Source organism: Schistocerca serialis, chromosome 5, assembly GCF_023864345.2.
Source record: "Schistocerca serialis cubense isolate TAMUIC-IGC-003099 chromosome 5, iqSchSeri2.2, whole genome shotgun sequence".
In the NCBI taxonomy this organism is placed as follows: domain Eukaryota; kingdom Metazoa; phylum Arthropoda; class Insecta; order Orthoptera; family Acrididae; genus Schistocerca; species Schistocerca serialis.
Window position 1 is genome coordinate 288,122,869 of NC_064642.1, and position 22,515 is coordinate 288,145,383.

General features: G+C 36.0%; 1 protein-coding gene across 3 annotated transcripts in view; it reads right to left on the reverse strand.

Moving 5' to 3' along the window:
• The window catches only part of LOC126480903 (integrin alpha-4-like), a 582,211-nt gene that overhangs the window by 189,111 nt on the left and 370,585 nt on the right, over positions 1 to 22,515 (reverse strand). For all 3 annotated transcript variants that reach the window (XM_050104300.1, XM_050104298.1, XM_050104299.1), the window contains exon 15: positions 7,918 to 8,062. In XM_050104300.1, coding sequence (XP_049960257.1) covers positions 7,918 to 8,062 — 145 coding nt within the window. The remainder of the gene's footprint in view (positions 1 to 7,917; positions 8,063 to 22,515) is intronic.

Here is a 22,515-nt window from a genome sequence, read left to right on the forward strand (position 1 = left end):
TTATGAAGTCTGGGTTATTGGTGATGCTCTAGGAACAGAGCTACCTGTGTCTAGAGAGATTGGTGCTTGTAGAGAATGATATATACACCCCTGGTGTAAATTGTCCTTAATTTTAAATAAAAATTCATTACCAACATTATATGATGACATTTAACACATGTAAGATAGGAAATATTAATGTCTTAATATTTGGTCTATGACTTTGAGCATTGTAATGACTCAATAAGAAGCACTTAAATCTGATCTTATGAGCACTAGAGTATTGACAATTTATGGCATATATTATTTGAGTAATGCTGTTATGTTATATATGCAATGCTGTAATATATTTTTTGGAAAATTTTGCTAAGGGAAGAAGAGCATCTGAAGATGGTGCTGATAGTCTTAGAACTGATTACTAGTATACAACTTAAAAAATTAAAAATCATCCTTGCCACTAGAGACTAATTTATTTATAACTGCAAAAGGCATTTCTGACTTTTCATGTAATGTCTCGAAATCAACAATGCAAACAACAGTTCTCCGCAGGATATGAGAAGAAACCAAAAAAACAGGCATCATGAAGTTTCTCAGGCATTCACAGGCCTTGTTCAATATCACATATCCTTATTTAAACCAAGAGTTTTTCAACAAATAAAAATTCATCTGAAATGTATCAACCAAAAGAAAGTACACAAAGATTTTATGGACAAATATTATATTAATGTGCCCTATGAACTCTGTTGGGATATTCTTGGATGGTACTTCTCTACCTGTGACACATTGGGGAGGAATATTACTGCTATTAGCAATAGTGATAAGCCAGATTAAGTGTAAATAAAGAAGTTCACTTAAGAAATGTGGAAAACTTTTAAGATGTAAAAACACACTTCAAGCAGAATGCTCAGTAGGGCTTACTGATAGTTGTATCTCTAGATTAAGTGCTCCGTGCACATCAGCTAACAAGTATTATTATATTTTATGTGACATGTCTTCTTATTTCCAGCTAAATTTTCTGACAAGAATAGCCTGTATCAGTGAGAAATGTAGTTTGATATACCGTTTCTTGTAGCTGGCCTGAAAGGTAAATTAAGCCCATAACATAATAATGGTTTAGATATTCCTTGGAAGCAATATAAATTTTTTTGACAAGGCCTGTGATTGTTATGAACTCTCCAAGTATTACTTTGGCGAGCACTGCATACATCACCAACAGAAATTAGTTTAGAAAATGTGATCTCAATGGCGATTTCAAAATTTGTTATGTCATTCTCCTGACTATGATGATATTTCTAGGGCAGAATTAAATCTTGTACTGACTTGATAGATCTACTCTTATGCAACTTTATAACCAGTCAGTGACTTACTTCCCACATCCTGAGAGACTGATATATGCTGCAGTAAGACCCATCTACAAATCTACAGCTAAAGACCACCTCTAAGAACAGATTCATTTTACGCTTTTCAGACTTTTCAAAAGCTATTGAGGTTGTAGTTGGAATACTTATTCAGTTTTGTGTGTAGGACTTGTCAGCTACCTCTCTATTTAGTTTTCATCTGGGATTCTCTAAAGGAATAACCAAATGTGAGCTCACTAATGACATCCCATGGAGCTAAATAGCAAAAATTATGCTAATGGTGAATTCCATAACCACAGAATTCTGCTTGCTAGCCTAAAATATTATGGCACTTGTTAAGATGTTGCTAGTTGTGACCTATATAGGAAGTTTTTTCTCTGTTTTCTTTCTTGCTTTTCTCGTAGTTATACATGAATTTCTGGTGATATAGTATAGTGTTTATTTTGTTATACAGGGTGTTTATAAATTAATATCGTGGTTTTAATGCTTTATAATATTTGTTACATTAAACTTACAGTTATAAATGATATGTCAAATGAAACAGCAACTCAAACAGTTTTACCAAGAACCTTATAAATGTTCATTGTGAGCACCATTTGTCACACACCACACATCAAGTCTATAGCCGAGTTCTTCCCAAACATTGATAAGTGTGTCTTCAGTGATTGTAGCAACAGCTGCTTCAATTCAGTTTATTAAATCAGGGAGGTCTGCTGGTAGTGGAGGCACATACACACCATCCTTGATGAAGGAAAAAATTGCATGGCGTTAGGTCTGGTGAACGTGGAGGCCATGCAAAGCAAGCCCAGTCATTGGGCCTCTTGTGGTCTATCCAGCGCTTGGGTACAGTGAAGTTCAACCAATCACGTACTTTGCTATTATTTAACATTTATAAGGTTCTTGGTAAAATTGTTTGAGTTGCTCTTTCATTTGACATGTCATTTATAACTGTAAGTTTCATATAATAAATATTATAAAGCATTAAAACCCCGATATTAATTTATAAACACCCTGTATAATGTAATGGGTAATTGCTTGTTGTAAAAACAGTAATAAGCAACTGATATTATTTCCCTTTTGGACATTAGTAATTAGGTTTTCTTGTCTATTGAATATGTCCTTGCCACAGTGATAACACTGGTTGCTGGAAGATCACTGAGGTTAACTCTGTTGGGTTGGGCTAGTGCTTGGGTGGGTGACCATCCAGTCTGCCGAGCACTGTTGGCAAATGGGGTGCACTCAGCCCCTGTGAGCCAAACTGAGGAGCTACCTGATGAGAAGTAGCAGCTCCTGTCTTGTAAACTGACATACAGCCAGGAGAGCAGTATGCTGCCCACATGCCCCTCCATATCTGCATTAAGTAATGGCTGTGGGCTGAGGATGACATGGCAGCCAGTTGGTACAGTTGGCACTTCCAAGGCCTGTTTGGATGGTGTTTAGTTTAGTTTAGTTGTCTATTGAATATGTAAAATATTTTGATTCTTCATTTGTCATTTATTGCATTAATTTGATTGGAATCAGTTAGTGAAGTTAAAAGTGTACTGAGATATTGTATAAGCAGAGTGAGAGCAATCAGAATATTGATTGTGAGAGTCAAACAGTGTGAGAAGAATGGGTGGCACTCTTGTTCGTACTGAGAAGGCGGAAGGAGGTTAAAGAGTGCTGATTGTGTTGCATCATGAAACAGTCAGTGTGAATGACACTGATTAATGATGAGATACATTTCTGCTTTTTCCTGTAATGGAATGTAAAAATATTTAAAGTAAACAGAAAAGTTGGACTGTGTAAAATTGCCAAATGAACTTGTCATTTAACTGTGACAATTAGTTCTGGAAAGAACTGTGTGCACTATGACTGTGCTGTGTGTATTTTAAATACTTCATAACTTCACTGCATATTCAGGCTGTCACTGACTACCATGTGCATGAGTCATTAATTGTGCCACAGGCATATAGAGACTGGTTATTAAGAGTGTGCATGTTACTGCCAACAGTGGACAGTTGTCTCATTTTACTCAAGTGTTAAATGAACAGACTGTAATTCTGTGATCAAAATAACTTTAAAATCCTCTACTGAACTGTGTTACTTCAGCCCTGTGCATGGGAGACATAATAAATTATCGTGCAAAGCTGAATATTGGTGACAACTGTAACAACGTCCAACTATACAGTGGCCTATAATATGCCACTGATGAAATTGTTACCACGTGGAAAGTAAAATTCCACATGAGATAATTCATTTGCAGCATCTACACCTGACAAAGCTTATTCTAACACGACATCTGCAATGATAAGCTGCTGACAACATTGCACCTCACTGCTTGCATCATAACAGATAAGGACTGCTGCTTTAGGTCTCCGTTGTTGTTGTTGTGGTCATCAGTCCTGAGACCGGTTTGATGCAGCTCTCCATGCTACTCTATCCTGTGCAAGCTTCTTCATCTCCCAGTACCTACTGCAACCTACATCCTTCTGAATCTGCTTAGTGTATTCATCTCTTGGTCTCCCTCTACGATTTTTACCCCCCATGCTGCCCTCCATTGCTAAATTTGTGATCCCTTGATGTCTCAAAACATGTCCTACCAACCGATCCCTTCTTCTAGTCAAGTTGTGCCACAAACTTCTCTTCTCCCCAATCCTATTCAATGCCACCTCATTAGTTATGTGATCTACCCACCTTATCTTCAGCATTCTTCTGTAGCACCACATTTCGAAAGCTTCTATTCTCTTCTTGTCTAAACTATTTATTGTCCATGTTTCACGTCCATACATGGCTACACTCCATACAAATACTTTCAGAAACGACTTCCTGACACTTAAATCTATACTCGATGTTAACAAATTTCTCTTCTTCAGAAATGATTTCCTTGCCATTGCCAGTCTACATTTTATATCCTGTCTACTTCGACCATCATCAGTTATTTTACTCCCTAAATAGCAAAACTCCTTTACTACTTTAAGTGTCTCATTTCCTAATCTAAATCCCTCAGCATCACCCGATTTCATTTGACTACATTCCATTATCCTCATTTTGCTGTTGTTGATGTTCATCTTATATCCTCCTTTCATGACACTGTCAATTCCGTTCAACTGCTCTTCCAAGTTCTTTGCTGTCTCTGACAGAATTACAATGTCATTGGTGAACCTCAAAGTTTTGCTTCTTCTCCATGAATTTTAATACCTACTCCGAATTTTTCTTTTTTTTCCTTTACTGCTTGCTCAATATACAGACTGAATAACATCGGGGAGAGGCTATAACCCTGTCTCACTCCTTTCCCAACCACTGCTTCCCTTTCATGCCCCTCGACTCTTATAACTGCCACCTGGTTTCTGTACAAATTGTAAATAGCCTTTCGCTCCCTGTATTTTACCCCTGCCACCTTCAGAATTCGAAAGAGAGTATTCCAGTTAACATTGTAAATAGCTTTCTCTAGGTCTACAAATGCTAGAAATGTAGGTTTGCCTTTTCTTAATCTTTCTTCTAAGATAAGTCATAAAGTTAGTATTGCCTCACGTGTTCCAACATTTCTACGGAATCCAAACTGATCTTCCCCGAGGTCCGCTTCTACCAGTTTTTCCATTCGTCTGTAAAGAATTCGCGTTAGTATTCTGCAGCTGTGACTTATTAAAGTGATAGTTCGGTAATTTTCACATCTGTCAACACCTGCTCTCTATGGGATTGGAATTATTATATTCTTCTTGAAGTCTGAGGGTATTTCTCCTGTCTCATACATCTTGCTCACCAGATGGTAGAGTTTTGTCATGACTGGCTCTCCCAAGGCCATCAGTAGTTCTAATGGAATGTTGTCTACTCCCGGGGCCTTGTTTCGACTCAGGTCTTTCAGTGCTCTGTCAAACTCTTCATGCAGTATCTTATCTCCCATTTCATCTTCATCTACATCCTCTTCCATTTCCATAATATTGTCCTCAAGTACATCGCCCTTGTATAAACCCTCTATATACTCCTTCCACCTTTCTGCCTTCCCTTCTTTGCTTAGAACTGGGTTTCCATCTGAGCTCTTGATATTCATACAAATTGCTCTCTTTTCTCCAAAGGTCTCTTTAATTTTCCTGTAGGCAGTATCTATCTAACACCTAGTGAGGTAAGCCTCTACATCCTTACATTTGTCCTCTGGCCATCCCTGCTTAGCCATTTTGCACTACCTGTCGATCTCATTTTTGAGATATTTGTATTCCTTTTTGCCCACTTCATTTAATGTGTTTTTATATTTTCTCCTTTCATCAATTACATTCAATATCTCTTCTGTTACCCAAGAATTTCTACTAGCCCTCGTCTTTTTACCTACTTGATCCTCTGCTGCCTTCACTACTTCATCCTTAAGAGCTACCCATTCTTCTTCTACTGTATTTCATTCCCCCATTCCTGTCACTTGTTCTCTTGTGCTCTCCCTGAAACTCTGTACAACCTCTGGTTTAGTCATTTTATCCAGGTCCCATCTCCTTAAATTCCCACCTTTTTGCAGTTTCTTCAGTTTTAATCTGCAGTTCATAACCAATAGATTGTGGTCAGAATCCACATCTGCCCCAGGAAATGTCTTACAATTTAAAACCTGCTCCCTAAATCTCTGTCTTACCATTATATAATCTATCTGATACCTTTTAGTATCTCCAGGATTCTTCCAGGTATACAACCTTCTTTTATGATTCTTGAACCAAGTGTTAGCTGTGATTAAGTTATGCTCTGTGCAAAATTCTACAAGGCGGCTTCCTCTTTCATTCCTTCCCCCCAATCCATATTCACCTACTATGTTTCCTTCTCGCCCTTTTCCTACTGACGAATTCCAGTCACCCATGACTATTAAATTTTCGTCTCCCTTCACTACCTGAATAATTTCTTTTATCTCATCATACATTTCATCAATTTCTTCATCATCTGCAGTGCTAGTTGGCATGTAAACTTGTACCACTGTAGTAGGCATGGGCTTCGTGTCTATCTTGGCCACAATAATGTGTTCACTATGTTGTTTGTAGTAGCTTACCCGTACTCCTATTTTTTTATTCATTATTAAACCTACTCCTGCATTACCCCTATTTGATTTTGTATTTATAAACCTGTATTAACCGGACCAAAAGTCTTGTTCCTCCTGCCACCAAACTTCACTAATTCCCACTATATTTAACTTTAACCTATCCATTTCCCTTTTTAAATTTTCTAACCTACCTGCCCGATTAAGGGATCTGACATTCCACGCTTCGATCCGTAGAACGCCATTTTTCTTTCTCCTGATAACGACGTCCTCTTGAGTAGTCCCCGCCTGGAGATCCAAATGGGGGACTATTTTACCTCCGGAAAATTTTACCCAAGAGGACGCCATCATCATTTAATCATACAGTAAAGCTGCATGCCCTCAGGAAAAATTACGGCTGTAGTTTCCCCTTGCTTTTAGCCGTTCGCAGTACCAGCACAGCAAGGCCGTTTTGGTTATTGTTACAAGGCCAGATCAGTCAATCATCCAGACTGTTGCCCCTGCAACTACTGAAAAGGCTGCTGCCCCTCTTCAGGAACCACATGTTTGTCTGGCCTCTCAACAGATACCCCTCCATTGTGGTTGCACCTACGGTATGGCCATCTGTATCGCTGAAGCACGCAAGCCTCCCCACCAACGGCAAGGTCCATGGTTTATGGGGGGGCTTTAGGTCTCACCAAAGACTAAAACAAATATTAAAATTGTAAATTTTCTATTTGGAACTTGTTCAAAGAAACTAATTTTTAATTTGCTCGTTCTTTAAAATAAATGTCATGATAGCAATATTTTGTTATTAATGTAGAAATTGATGACCTCAGTGTAGTTGTTTCCAGTCATACGTCTCTTTATTTCATTCATAATTTTGGTGCCGCTGCCACTGCCTACTATTTAAAGTGTCTTTTGGTGAGTGTGAAATGTGTGCACCATAATTTCTGTGAGTGAATTTAATTTGCATTTATTTAGGCATTGTATTTGTTTGAAATGTGGAATTCAGCATTAAGCTGAATGCAACATCCAGTGACAGCAGAGCTGCTTACACCTGATTTGTGCAATAAATGCAGATGTGAGTAATCATAATAACAAGTGTTAGGCTGAGCACTGTACCATAATTATGACATAAATCACTCCATGCTCCCCAATTCCTACAATACAATGCAACTAACCACAAACAAAAATGGTTTTTTATCATTAAGGCACCATAACATCACTGCTTATTCCAGCTTTAGAAAAAGTCATGACTATAGTGCTTGAAAGTTGCTTTCATTATAGTATAACATTCAGTTGTTTTCTGTTGGTATTATCTTTTAGAAACAGAAGTAGTTTAATAAATAATTATGAAGACTGATGTTAGCAATCAGTTCAGTTTCAAATTCATCTCAATAAACACTACTTCAAATTTTAACTCTGCAGATTTATATAGTTCTGCTACTAATGAGACATAATTATAGTTGATGGTCTTCTAATCAACCATGAAACAGATATATGGAATGTGATTAGCTGCACATCACAATTATTTGAAGAGTTATTTATTGGATAATGCTTAGCACAATCATTTTGAGTTAACTATCTTAAATGTAAGTGATTAGTACTCACATATCAAGGAAAGTACACTGTAAGTGAAGCTCAGAATTACAAATCTCATCATCTCCACAGTCAGAAAATGGCAGTTTGAGAGTATCAGACAGTTTTGATGTTTTCCAGTTCACTATTGAACAATTTCTGCAAAATGTATCAATCCCTGTGGAAGAATTTAATATAAATAAACTGCTTTCTCTAAAAATGTGTTATTTATCTTTACCAGTAGTCAATTATTTGTCATTATTACCATGAAATAATTACCTATTATTAGATCAATTTTTTATAATCCCTATTTGATTTGAATCTACTACAGATGCTGATGTTTCAACATAGCTGAGTAGAAGGAATTGTTTCTAAATAGATATGAATGTTTTTGAGAAAAAGAAATCCAAATTCTTTTTCCTGAATTAAACAACAAACAAAAAACTCTGAGCTGTAAGGAAAGACTGAAAGAAAAAATTAAATTATATTTATAATTATGATTGATAAGAGAGAATAATAACAATAATAAGCTTACATTGCAGAGGTTTCTAAAACAGAAAGAACATACTTGTGTCTTAGATGGATTTGGTGTAAGTTGGTGAGCACTCTAATACCTTGACAATTTCTCAAGAACATTAGTGGAGGTGTTTTCCACTAATTGAAAGTGTGTGCTCTGTGGGGCAAAAGCAGATCATCAGAATACAAGAAACTCCTGGTGTTAGAAGCCAAAGATTGGTCATTTGTATAGAATACACTGCTGGTGTGTGTGTGTGTGTGTGTGTGTGTGTGGGTGTGTGAGTGTGTGTGTGTGTGTGGGTGGGTGGGTGGGTGGGTGGGTGGCTGGGTGTGTGGGTGTGTGTGTGGGTGTGGATGGGTGGGTGGGTTTGGACGGGGAAGGTGGGACAGAGGAGAAAGGAACAAAAAAATAAAAGAATAAAATTAAGCACCCAGAAGGATGGAGAAAACAAAATAAAAGTTCTTGGGTTGAAGAGAGTATATAATTTTGTTTTTGGGGGTTTTCAAATTGGAGTTATGAAGAACTTGGTAATATGAAGCATCTTTTCAGTCTGATGTTGCATCCCCTCTGTTCTGGATGCATGCTCTAATTCAGTTTGGAAGGGTGCCATAAAGCCATTGTATTCTCTCCTGAGGCAAGCTGGTCCACAACTGCTGTAACCAATGCTTGATATCCTGGATACTGGCAGCGGGATGGGGTTTATGTCTGAGGTTAGGTTAGTTAGTGTTGTTTTAACGTCCCGTCGACAACGAGGTCATTAAGAGACGGAGCGCATGCTCGGGTTAGGGAAAGATGGGGAAGGAAATCGGCCGTGCCCTTTCAAAGGAACCATCACGGCATTTGCCTGAAACGATTTAGGGAAATCACGGAAAACCTAAATCAAGATGGCTGGAGACGGGATTGAACTGTCGTCCTCCCGAATGCGAGTCCAGTGTGCTAACCACTGCGCCACCTCGCTCGGTGGTTTATGTCTGAGCTGGTAGTGAGTTCTTGTGACACATGTTCTATTGTGGAAAGATCTGGGGATCTTTCTGACAGTTTGAAAACCTCACCATCATGCAGACAAACACCTCCAGCATCCACTGAAACAGCAGCTACAACTACAGATACAAGAAGTATGGTGGCACGTCCAGGGGTAAGAAATACAAGGAGCAGGAAACGTGTAATTCTTAAGGATTTTTGGTACGCAGCCTCGGTAAGGAACAGCCGGTAACATTGGGAAACATGAGTAAAAACTCCTCTCAATCTAATTTCAATACTTTAAAAATAATGAGCCTTAACGTACAAGGCATTAAAAATAAAATATTAGAACTTAAGATTGCAGCCAGTGAAGCTAGTATAGATTGTATTTGCATTCAAGAACATTGGTGCATGAGTTATGAACTAGAAAATATTTGCATTTCCCCATACAAATTAGTAAGTCATTATTGCAGGAAGGAAACAAGACATGGTGGTGTTTGCATTTATGTAAAACCTGGAGTAAAGGTTAAAAATATGACTGTAACTGAATCCTTGAGTGAAGAAAAACATTTTGAGGCTGCAGCAATACAGTTGAATATGCAAAAGAGTAAATTAATAATAAAGTCAGTGTACAGATCACCATGTGGTGATCCTGAAATTTTCAGAAATAAGTTACAGGCATTGCTCAAAATATTACATCATAAAAAATCAACAATAATTATAAGTGGAGATTTTAATGTCAACTTATTGACTGAAAGTGCATCCAAAGATCAGTTCCTGAATGTTTTACATAGCTACAATTTGTATCCACATATAACTAACCCTACAGGAATAACAAACTCTTCAAAAAGTCTCATAAATAATATCTTCACAAATATAGATGCCATAGATATAGATGTAATAAATGTTGACCTAGGAATATCTGATCACAATGCACTTATCCTTAAATTTCCCATAGCCCCTGTGACCAAAAATAGTTCATACCAAATATACAAAAGAACCTTCTCCACAAATAGTTGCAGTCACTTCATAAATACACTGACTAACCAATCATGGGCAGAAGTACTGTTACAAACTAGCACAAACACTGCATATAATGTTTTTTCTTCCCTGTTTATGTTGAATTTTGGAATGTGTTTTCCTAAGAAACTTGTCAAAACAAACACATATGGGCATACACATGCTAACTCCTGGATCACAACAGGTGTTAGAAATTCCTCCAGGACCATGAAAATACTTAACTATAGACTGAAAAGATGGACTGACCCCAAGTTTAAAGAACATGTAACAAATTACAAAAAAAATATATAGAAAAGTAATTACAAAAGCAAAATTAGTAAGTAATGATAAATTAATAAGAAAATCAGGCAATAAATCAAAAACTATTTGGGAAATTGTGAAAAGGGAAACAGGTAAGGGCCTCAAGGATCAGGAAATAGTACTCAAAAATAGTGAAAATATTGAATTAAAAGATGAAACTCTGGCAAATTACATTAATAATTACTTTTTAAGTGTACCAGTGTCATTAAGTAAAAACTTTACTAAACATGAGAAATTAACAGCCCCAAAAGTAGACAGTAGTATGTTATTAACTCCCACAAATGATAATGAAATATTAAAGGTGATAAAGAGTCTAAAATCAAAAATGTCTGCAGGTGTGAATGAAGTGCCTGTGACAATAATAAAAAAAGTTGCCCAACAAATTATAAAGCCCCTGGTACATATTGCCAATTTGTCTTTCAGCGAAGGTGTGTTTCCTGAGAGGTTGAAAATCTCTAAGGTTAGACCTCTGTTTAAAAAAGGAGATCCATACTAGGTAGAAAATTATAGACCAATATCCCTTTTCCAATCATTTTCAAAAATTCTAGAGAAATTAATGAAAACCAGACTCATAAATTACTTAGATGCTCACAAACTTCTAAACTGCAATGAACATGGCTTTTGCTCAGGCCACAGCACAGAATCAGCTATCCATGCCTCTACCAAAGAGATTGTCAGGAGTCTCGACACCAAAAAATGTGTAGTGGGAATTAACTTAGATTTATCTAAAGCTTTTGATACAGTAAATCACAAAATTCTGTTAAACAAGATGGAGGCAATAAGTGTAAGGGGAGTTGTGAAGCAGTGGTTTGAATCTTACCTTCAAGATAGAACTCAGGTGGTAGAAATCATCGCAGAGCATAAAAATCAGAAAATCAAGTGGGTCTCAGATGCAAAGAAATTGGAAATAGGTGTCCCACAGGGCAGTGTTCTCTGTCCTTTATTATTCTTGCTTTATATAAATGACATAAAAAATCCTAATATTTCTACAAAAATAATGTTGTTCACAGATGACACTAGCATAATTATAAGTGATGATAAAAAATCATTAACCACCACAACTGATATAGTCCTGAAATATATTCAACATTGGTTTAATGCTAATGAGTTAACACTTAATCTAAGTAAAACAAATTATATACAGTATGGCAAAGCAACTCAAGATATGGACCTCCAGTTAAAACTAATGGATAAGAAGATAGAGAGTGTACAATCCACATAAGCTTAAGCTGGAAAGACCACCTCAAGTACTTATCCCATAGGCTCAATTCGGCATGTTTTGCATTGAGGATATTATCTAGAGTATGCAGCACAGACTGTACTAGACTAGTGTATTTTGCTTACTTTCAGTCCAACATGTCTTATGGCATAGTGTTCTGGGGTAAAACTAAATCAAGCTTAACAGATATCTTCAAATTTCAGAAAAGAGCTGTGCGAATCATAACACATAACTCTCCAAGAACTCATTGTAGGCCCCTTTTCAAAGAACTGCAAATACTCACAATACCATCACTGTATATTTTTAAAAGCATTCTGTGTACAAGAGCACATATGAAAAATCTATGTACAAATGAGGACTGCCATAATTATAATACTAGAACTCGTAAGAATTTGTATGTAGAAAGAGTAAGGACAACACAAACCCAAAAGCATGTAAGTTATTTTAGAATAAAACTTTACAATGCTCAACCAGTGTAAATGAAGGCAATAATAGATGAAGTAAAATTTAAGACTGAACTTAAAAATTACCTTTTAAGCAAAACTTTCTATGACGCAGATGAGTACTTTGATTGTGTGTAAATTTATTGCCAAAAATTTTAATTTGTATGTCTAAACTTGTACTTTTAAAAAATGTCTTGAAAGTGATATTCCATTATTATGTCTGTAGTACCTGTACTAGTATGATAACTTTGTTGTGACAATTCCTACATCATGTAAATGATATACAGGAAGATAATAAAATGAAATGAATGAAATGAAGACAGCTCACAGATACATGTGCTATATCTATATGAGTGTTTTCCTTTTGAAAATTGGTGCTGTTATTAGTGTGGGATGGCACAGAATGTTGCAGAGACTTCATTGCTTTTTCTTTGAGGGCAGCTGCAGATGTGAAGGGGTTATAATGTGTTGGGGCACAATATGGTGGTCCTTCCTTAAGTTGTTGTTAGACATGCTTAAATACACTACCAGGCCAGGTGACAAAACTAAACAAGAACAACTCTAATGCATTCTGATGTCTATTCCACCTGTCACAGAGAATTGTAGTTTTAATCATTTACTTGGATGCTGACAGTGTGTATTTGTCTGAAGATAAGTTGTCATCCAGTCATGTCTTCTGGAAGCTTCACGTTTTTTTTGAGGGAGTGTATATAGTACAGGATTGAGGATAGTACACGTCCTTGAGGGCAACTGTTCTTCTGTAACTTCCATCAGCTGTGATGTCCTTGAAAATAAATGCACAACCATTTATTCTCCAGTGTAAAGGAATGGAACTGGTTAGGTTGAAGTCCACAGTCAGGTTGTGGAGTGTAGAAAACGGTAGCCAATGTGTGATGGTGTTAAACACTGCTGATAAGTCACCTTATGAACTTTGAAACCAACTTCTCTTAACAGAATGAGATTCCGGAATTTTCCAGTTACCTGGATGAAGTCCAACGTCCTGAGGTATAATTAGAGGCTCAATTAAAGGCAGAAGGTGATTTAAGATCAAGGTAAGTAAATAACTTTATGACAAAAGAGTTTTCACAAGGAAACAGTTTGTAGAATATGCAAATGAAGTAAACTAAGAGTTTAGAAGCTGGATGAAAGCTTCTCAGCCTTGGAAAATCAAATAAGAAAAGGTAGACAATGCACAGAAAAATGGCTGATGAGAACACTAAAAGAGAACTTAAAGAAAAAGTAAATATTTTTCTCACTATGTGAGAGAAAGCATGTCAAGGAACAATGAATTTTCAGGATGTATGGAAAATGTGGAAGATCAGTCACAAAAGATAAATTATCCTAATGCTAAGGAATATTGGAGAAAAAGACCAAGGTCATTCAAGACCAATAATTGAAAGAGGTAATGGGGCAGTATATAGGAGCTTTCACTTAAAGGCTGAGAGAAATCTTGCCTCTAATGCTAGAGATTGTTGGAAGAATTTTGCATAGAATGTGGGAGTCATTTAGCTTATGATATTCCTCAATTTAAGCCAGTAGGTGACCTCATAATATTTTTGAGAACATCTGAAAATGCATTACCCTTCCTTTGGATAGTAAAAAGAAAGTCATATATTTTATTGGTCACATAGAGGTAGAATCATATCAGTGACATGAATTACATTGGGATGAATTTAGCAAAGAGTGTAAAGAAGAGTAACAGTTAGAAGGCAGTCAGTCAAAAGTGTCCCTAGAGTTGTTAGATCCACAGTACTACCTAAGTTGTATGAAATTTTTTGATGACTAATTAGTGAATGACATTTAATGAAGGTGTAGTGATTAGTATTATGTTCATACATGTAAAGGAATAAATGATAAACCATGAATGGTTTTCACTCCCAGTTACTTAAAACAGCGGGATACTTCAACTGGAGCTAGGGGAGATAAGTGAGTACCGTAACACTAGATAGTGATGAGACTTAACAAATATGAGAAATTTACTGAAAAGAAACTGATGCCAAATGAAAATTCAAACATAGCTATGATATGGGAATAAAAGAAACAACAATAAAGGAATCATTGTGTGCAAGGTCACCAATTTGAGGAGAATAACTATAACACTATTGCAGCACCAGTATTTAAAATATGGGAAATGAACAGGGTACACAGAAGAAGTTCTATTAAACATACTAATGAATGTAATATAAAGACCCAAATTAATAGGATTGGTGAGTGTGGAACAGCAATATTTTCTGATGGAAGAATTACTGTATGAGAGTATTACCTCCAGGGTAGTGTAATGTTAAGCAGATAATAAAGGGAACACCCAAGATCAGTTATTGTGATTGGTTCTCAGTTTTCGTTATTGATAACTTGATACCAGCATCTGAGTTTAATTTGTACATATCAGCACTGAAGATGATCACTATGTGATCGAAAATCAATTCTGCTATCAATAAAAGGTCAATATTATGGCCAACGCTGACCTTCCTTTTAATTTTAATATCCAAGATCATTTTCTTAATCCAGTTCTTGATTCTGGCATTGACATCATTGTAATACATTGGAGTTTATAAGAGTAAAGGGGAAAACTTTTCTACTGGCCATAGTGTTTATTCTCAATTTCCCCATAATTCTGAAGTATTCGACCACTCTAGTATGTCTCATTTGAACAAGATGGTACTCCTCACAGACCAGCCTTTGTCAAAGACACAAATTGTTCTAAGGTTGTTAAAACTGGAAACAACCTGGAAATCTTATTACAATAGAGATCAGGGATATTAATTTATAAACAAATCAATTAACATATTATAAATCAACAAATCAGGTAATGTATTATAACCCATAACAAAACTGTCCCTATGCAGAATTCCAATAAAAAATAACAGAAAAATGTTGCTACTTACAGACACTTTACTTTACTATGAGGTACTACTTCCTTCATTTCTGAGTTACTTTCTTTATACTCTAGTCACAATGGAAAAATACTGCAAGAATTGCCATATAATGATCTATTTGGCTAAGCAGAAAGTTATATTTCCATGTTATGCACTAGCTTTTGTGTTACAAGAACTCACAACAACTAACAACTCAGCTTTATCAAGCTACTGTCAGTAAAAGTCTTTCAAAAGATGTAAAAGCCCCTTCCCTGTTATTGAAACCTAGAATAATCGTGGAGATTAAAACAACATAAAAATAGGACAAAGCTTAATGTTGTACAGTTGTCAGCATTACCATAATCCTTGATGCAGTTTGGTTTTCTCCAATGCACATCTTGATCTGTTCTACAGTGTACAACCCTTCCACTTTTCAGCCGTGAAATCTTGCACCATTGCTGATTTATGATGCACTGCCTTTATTTTTTTGTAAGGCTTTTTCATTTGGGTGGAAGAACTATATAATTTCATTTCCCCCACCTTGAAATTCATTCTGCACTTTTTGAAGATGAGATAAGCTCCACGGTGTTAAAGTTTCAGGAAATTTTATATATAAATACCTGTGAGTAACAATGTTTAGGGATAAGAAATGGAATGATCACATAGGCTTAGTCATTTCTAAGGTGGGTGTCGAACTTCTGTACATTACTTTGTTGGTTAATTTGGTGGAGGGGCCAGACAGCGAGGTCATCGGTCCCATCAGGTTAGGGAAGGTTGGGGAAGGAAGTCAGTCATGCCCATTCAAAGGAACCATCCCAGCATTTGCCTGAAATGAATCACAGAAAACCTAAATGAGGATGGCTGGATGTGGGTTTCAACTGTCATCCTCCCAAATGCAAGTTAAGTATGCTAACCACTGTAACTTTTTGTCATCCGCATTGTCAAATAGGGAGATAAGCCATCTGCTACATTAAAATATATGAATTAAAATCCTATGTCAAGATCACAAAAATGTTTTTGTCAATAACTAGTTTCAGCTCATTGATGATACAAGAGGTGAACAATAAGAAAGCATGTTTAATAACTGATCTTTCATTACATGATACAGATATATAAAATTACTATTTTGTTCAGTGTGTATCAGCCACCAAGCATTAGAACATTGTCTAAATCTGTTGAGCTCAATTGCTCATATTAAACTGAAGGATCATAGGACAACTGCATATTGTTAAATATATTAGATCATGACAAAAATGAAGACATAAAAAAGTATGTCTGGTAAGTGGTATCAGACTATTATTTTAATAAAGCAAAGATTATCATTTTTAAAGTGTTGGCCATTTACCACATATATTAGAGGGAAACATTCCATGTGGGAAAAATATATCTAAAAACAAAGACTCTGTAACTTACAAAATGAAAGTGTTGGTACATTGATAGAGACAATAACAAACACCAACACACACAAAAATTTCAAGCTTTCGCAACCCACGGTTGCTTCATCAGGAAAGAGGGAAGGAGAGGGAAAGATGAAAGGATGTGGGTTTTAAGGGAGAGGGAAAGGAGTCATTCCAGTCCTGGGAGCGGCAAGACTTACCTTGGGGGGAAAAGGGACAAGTATACACTCGCGCGCGCACACACACACACACACACACACACACACACACACACACACACACACACACACACACACACATATCCATCCACACATATACAGACACAAACAGACATATGTCAAAGTCTGCTTGTGTCTGTATATGTGCGGATGGATATTTGTGTGTGTGTGAGTGTATACCTGTCCCTTTTCCCCCTATTGTTATTCTCTATCAACATACCAACGCTTTCGTTTGGTAAGTTACATCATCTTTGTATATATATCCATTGTTCATATTTCCACACTGGTGTGGTAATACAAAGTGGTTAATAGCAGTAGCAGTTATGTACTCCATGTGTGGATGTAAACAATACAAATCATTTGTAACACTAGTTACAGAAACAAGGAAGTACCTGTACTATGACTGTCAGAGAACTGGCTGATATGTAGAATCGTGGTTACATGAAAACACTAATTTCCAGATGGCACCACCAACCACCTACTTTTATGAAGTCATGACTCTATAATAAGAGAAAGAATGACAATTTAACAAAAATTTCTACTCCATTTACATTTTATAAGAGCAAGAAACTGTATTCCATTTCACTAAATCTGTACTAAACAAATACCAAACATTACTCTTCATTAAGATAAACAAAACCACAAAATACTGAATGAGGAGGAATATGGTGTAAAGTCACAATTGTTCAGTACAGTATGGACATACATTAATCCTTGTTCTATAGATCATGAATACAACATTTCATAGTGGTGTTGAATGTGTCACTTTAACATAAGTTTTCTTTACATACAATAATTAATTAATTATTTTTTTTACAGTTACTACTTCATATTTTTTGATTCAGAAAAGTATGATCAAACAACATTCTGGAAACATCCCACAGGCTGTGGCTAAGCCATGTCTCCGCAATATCCTTTCTTCCAGGAGTGCTAGTTCTGCAAGGTTTGCAGGAGAGCTTCTGTGAAGTTTGGGGGTAGGAGATGAGATACTGGCAGAAGTAAAGCTGTGAGGATGGGATGTGAGTTGTGCTTGGGTAGCTCAGATGATAAAGCACTTGCGCGCGAAAGGCAAAGGTCCCGAGTTCGAGTCTCGGTCTGGCACACAGTTTTAATCTGCCAGGAAGTTTAAAACAACAGTATAACTGTAATATTGAACATTAAATTGAGGTAATACTGTAACACAAGGTATTTGTGCCAAATACAACCAGTGTTATATGTGTCTGTGATTATAAATCAGTAAATAAATGGATAAAACATAAAGTAAGTATAACTGAGGCATTAGATGTTACATGAAAGCAGGATGCAAAAAAAAAAAAAAAAAATTAATTAATGTAATTATAGTATGTTATGCCTAAGTGTTTGCTATGGACTATAGCATCAACTGATAACACACACAAGACATGTCAAGGTACAAGTAGACTGATGGTCAATAAGCAATATTTTGTTTCTTTTGTAATGCATGTTAGTGCAGTCACCCATATTCCAAGAACAAGATGCAGAAGATGTAGAAATATATATAATCCAAATGTAGCTTACGATCTAGATGTTACATACATAATGATATACTCAATAAGGAGCAAACAATTGAAAGTTAGATAAAGTTATAAACTGAAGTCTAAGTTCCAAGTGCAAACAGCAGTTATGTGGCTGCTACTGAAAAACCAATAAATAATAAGAATAACTACATAATTATCGAACAAATGAAAGGATGGCTGACATAGTGTTTAGTGTATCTGGGATTGTAAAACAGTTAAGATACTTAGACGCCAGAAAGGCATCTGGCCCAGACGGTATCCCCGTAAGATTTTATGTTGACTATGCTACAAATATAGCACCTTTCTTATCCATCATCTATCAGAGATCATTGGAAGGGTGAAAGTTCCATGGGACTGGAAGAAGGCCCAGGTCATAGCAATCTATAAAAAGGGTAGAAAATTGGATGCACATAATTACTGGCCAATTTCACAGACATCGATTTGTTGTAGAATCATGGAACATATTTTGTGTTCAGACATAATGACCTTTCTAGACTCTGAGAAGCTCATCTGCAGAAACCAGCGAGGGGGCGGGGGAATACGACTTTGGCGCGAATTGTGCTTTCCACCACACACCGCTTGGTGGCTAGTGGAGTATATATGTAGATGTAGATGTAGAATTGAAATTGTTGAATGTTAATTACAATCATAAGCAGCCTTATGGCTCTGTATTTGATACACAATGAGATACCAACTAATCATATGTGTAGGACTGAATGAGTAGGAAAATGGCACAAAGGACAATTGAAACAGTACAATATTTTAGGATATAGCAAAGCATGAACAGTACCTCTGATCAAGAAACAGTGTATGCAGTGTAACCCAAGACCTATGCACCATATAGAACCAACATTATACGTGGTTATAATTGCAAATGAGTGACTAAATGGATAAAATCTGAAGTATTACAAATGAGCCTTTAGATGTTACATTAAATCAGATGAGAAAAGTCTAAATTCTTTAATATAATTGTAGTGCCTTATACCACAGTATTTGCTGTAGAATATCTTATGTAACTGTCAGCTCTTCACTTCTTATATTATATGTAAAATCTTTTAGTTACCATACTTAATATGTTATTATGTATGTAATATGTAAACCTAAAGCTACATTTTTATTACATATATATTTCTACATCTCAGTCTTGGTCATTGAATATGATCAACTTCACTAACATGTATTATAAAAGAAATAAATTATTGCTTATTGATCAACAGCCAACTTGTATTTGACATGTGTTGTCTATGTTATCAATTGGTGCTATATTCCATAGCAAATACTTAGGAATAACATACTATTCTGATATTTGTGACCAGCATTTATGTTAGATGTAGAGGCTCAGTTGCTCTTACTTTTATGCTTTTATTTACTGGTTTGTAATTATAGTCACATATAATGATGGTTGTATTCTGCACTTAGACCTCATGTTCAATATTATGGATATATCTTGGTTTTCGATCATTGACACTGTTCATATTTCTCTGTATCCAAAATTTTATACTGGACAATTGTGACTTTGTATTATTTTTCTTCTCACTCAGTATTTTACAGTTTTCTATTACATATTGAACATGCAATGCTCGGTATATGTTTACTATGGATTTAGTAAAATGGAACATAGTATCTTGCACCTTATAAAAGATAAATTTTTCTTATATTGTCATTCTTTCTCTTATTATAGTCTAATGACGTCATAAAATTAGTTGGGTGGTAGCGCTATCTAAGAGTTAATGTTTTTGTGTAGGCATGACGCTACATATCAGCCAGTTCTCTGCAGCCACAGTACAGGCACTTCCTTGTTCCTGCAGTTAGCATTGTGAATGATATGTCTTGTTTACATTCACATACTGATTATGTAATTCAGTAGGGCAGTACCTATATTTGACAGTGTCTGTATAGTTTGATGCAAATTTCCAAAGAAGTATTGCATAAATCTATACAGACACTGTAAAATACAGAAAATGCCCTACTGACAGGTAAAATAATGTCTCTCCCTGTCCAGTAATCACACAAATTGTGTCTGAGCACAACGAGACATAGACACTATGACATATGGAAGGTTGGTTCAGACTCGGAGGTGTATCTGGATGGCCATTGCATTTAAGGTGATAACTTGCACAAGGCATGAAATCCTGGTTCAAGTCCTGATCGACTACAAATTTTCTTACTTTGCCAGTAAATCATATAGCTATTGTATATTCATGTGTGCAATTAGCAAATGCATTTCATAATTATGTAACTGTTATCCCTTTCAGTCACTTTGTATTAACACACAAATGTGGCAGGATATGAACACCAGATCTATATATAGTAAATGGTCAATATTGTAAAAATGACAAAATTTTACTTTAGGTTAGATAATAGTTTGGCACTACTTACCAAATATACTTTTGCATGTCTTTATTTCTAACATGATCTAATATAGTATTTTCCAATATGCAAGCTGTGATCCTTCAGTTTAATAGAGGCGATTCAGATCAACAGATTAAGACAAAGTGGAATGCCTGGTAGCTTATTCACATTCATTAAAATAATAAGTTTATATTGGTTTTATCATATAATGGAAGTTCAGTTATTAAATTGGTTTTATCATATAGTGGAAGTTCAGTTATTAAATTATCTTATTATTGTTCCCCTCTTATATGGAATTTTCTATATTTTAGATCTGAAGGTGGCTCATCAATGAGCTGAACTAGTTATCAGTAAGGATGTTTTTGTGATCTTGACCCAGAATTTTTAGTCTACATATTTCTGTACATTAACAAGATACTGGGAAAACGTAGTCTACCTGCACAGGAGACCGTTAACATATTACTTTGTATTCCATCTTAGAATGTTGCTCAAGCATGTGGGCTCAATAGCAGATACGACTAACAGTCTGTAGTAAATGAATATAAGGAAGAACAGTATGAATGTTCACAGATTTGTTTGACTCATGGAAGAGAGTAATGAAAATGTTAAAAAACTGAATTGGCAGATAATTGCAGATAGGTACAAATTCTGACAAGAACCAGTTTACAAAATTATAAGATCCAGTATTAAGTGAAGAATTTAATGATATTCTTTAGCCTGCAGGGACTGTGAAGACAAGACTGGACTAATTGCACCTAGTTCAGAGGTAATTAAGCAGGCATTCTTCCTGTGCTCCAAACACAATTGGAATGGCAGAAAACCCTGATCTATGGTGCCATTCTGAGTATCCTCTGCCATGCACTTCACTTAAAATATCTACTCAGAATTTTGTATTTGTGGGGATCCACAGCCGCCAGATTTTCAATAAATGTAAAGGTGTCACTCTAGTGTGGATCCTTTCGTAAAAGGATGAAACATGGCTACTTTTTACTTGTGATTAAAAGTGATTTGAAAATGTGCTTGACAATGACACATAGTGAAAATTAGCTGATCACACAATTTAAAAACATCACATTACAGCCTATTATGGACCATGTTTACATTTATTAATTGTCTTCATAGAGGTAGAAAAAATTCTGCCACATCGATTTATGATACTGTAAATTACTCTTTATTATAAATGACAATGCTTGATGATTAGTGTACACGTTTTTCTGATGTCCTGCTAAAAGGTACCAGAAGAGTTTGAAGCTTCATATCTGACTGAAAGCTTCTTTCTCAGTTACTGTAAAATATGTTACTTAAAATTAACTCTGACTGTGACTGTGAAACTGTAATGTTTGTCTTTGTTATTCAACAAATCCTGAAAAATCTCACAGTCTATTAGCCTTTACCCAGTAGGAATCTGTTATATAAAATCTGACCATATCCAAGAATGATTTGAATTGTTTTTGTTGTTGAGGTGATAGACATTGTGCGATCACTTTTAATTCTAGAATGAAATTTTCACTCTACAGCAGAATGTGCGCTGATATGAAATTTCCTGGCAGATTACCGGTAAAACTGTGTGACAGGCCAAGAGTCGAACTCAGGACCTCTGCCTTTGGTGAGCAAGTGCTCTACCAACTGAGCTACCCAAGCACGACTCACGCCTTGTCCTCGCAGCTTTAATTCTGCCAGTACCTCATCTCCTACCTTCCAAACTTCACAGAACCTCTCCTGCAAACCTTGCAAAACTAGCACTCCTAGAAGAAAGGATATTGTGGAGACATGGCTTAGCCACAGCCTGGGGGGTGTTTCTAGAATGAGTGTGCA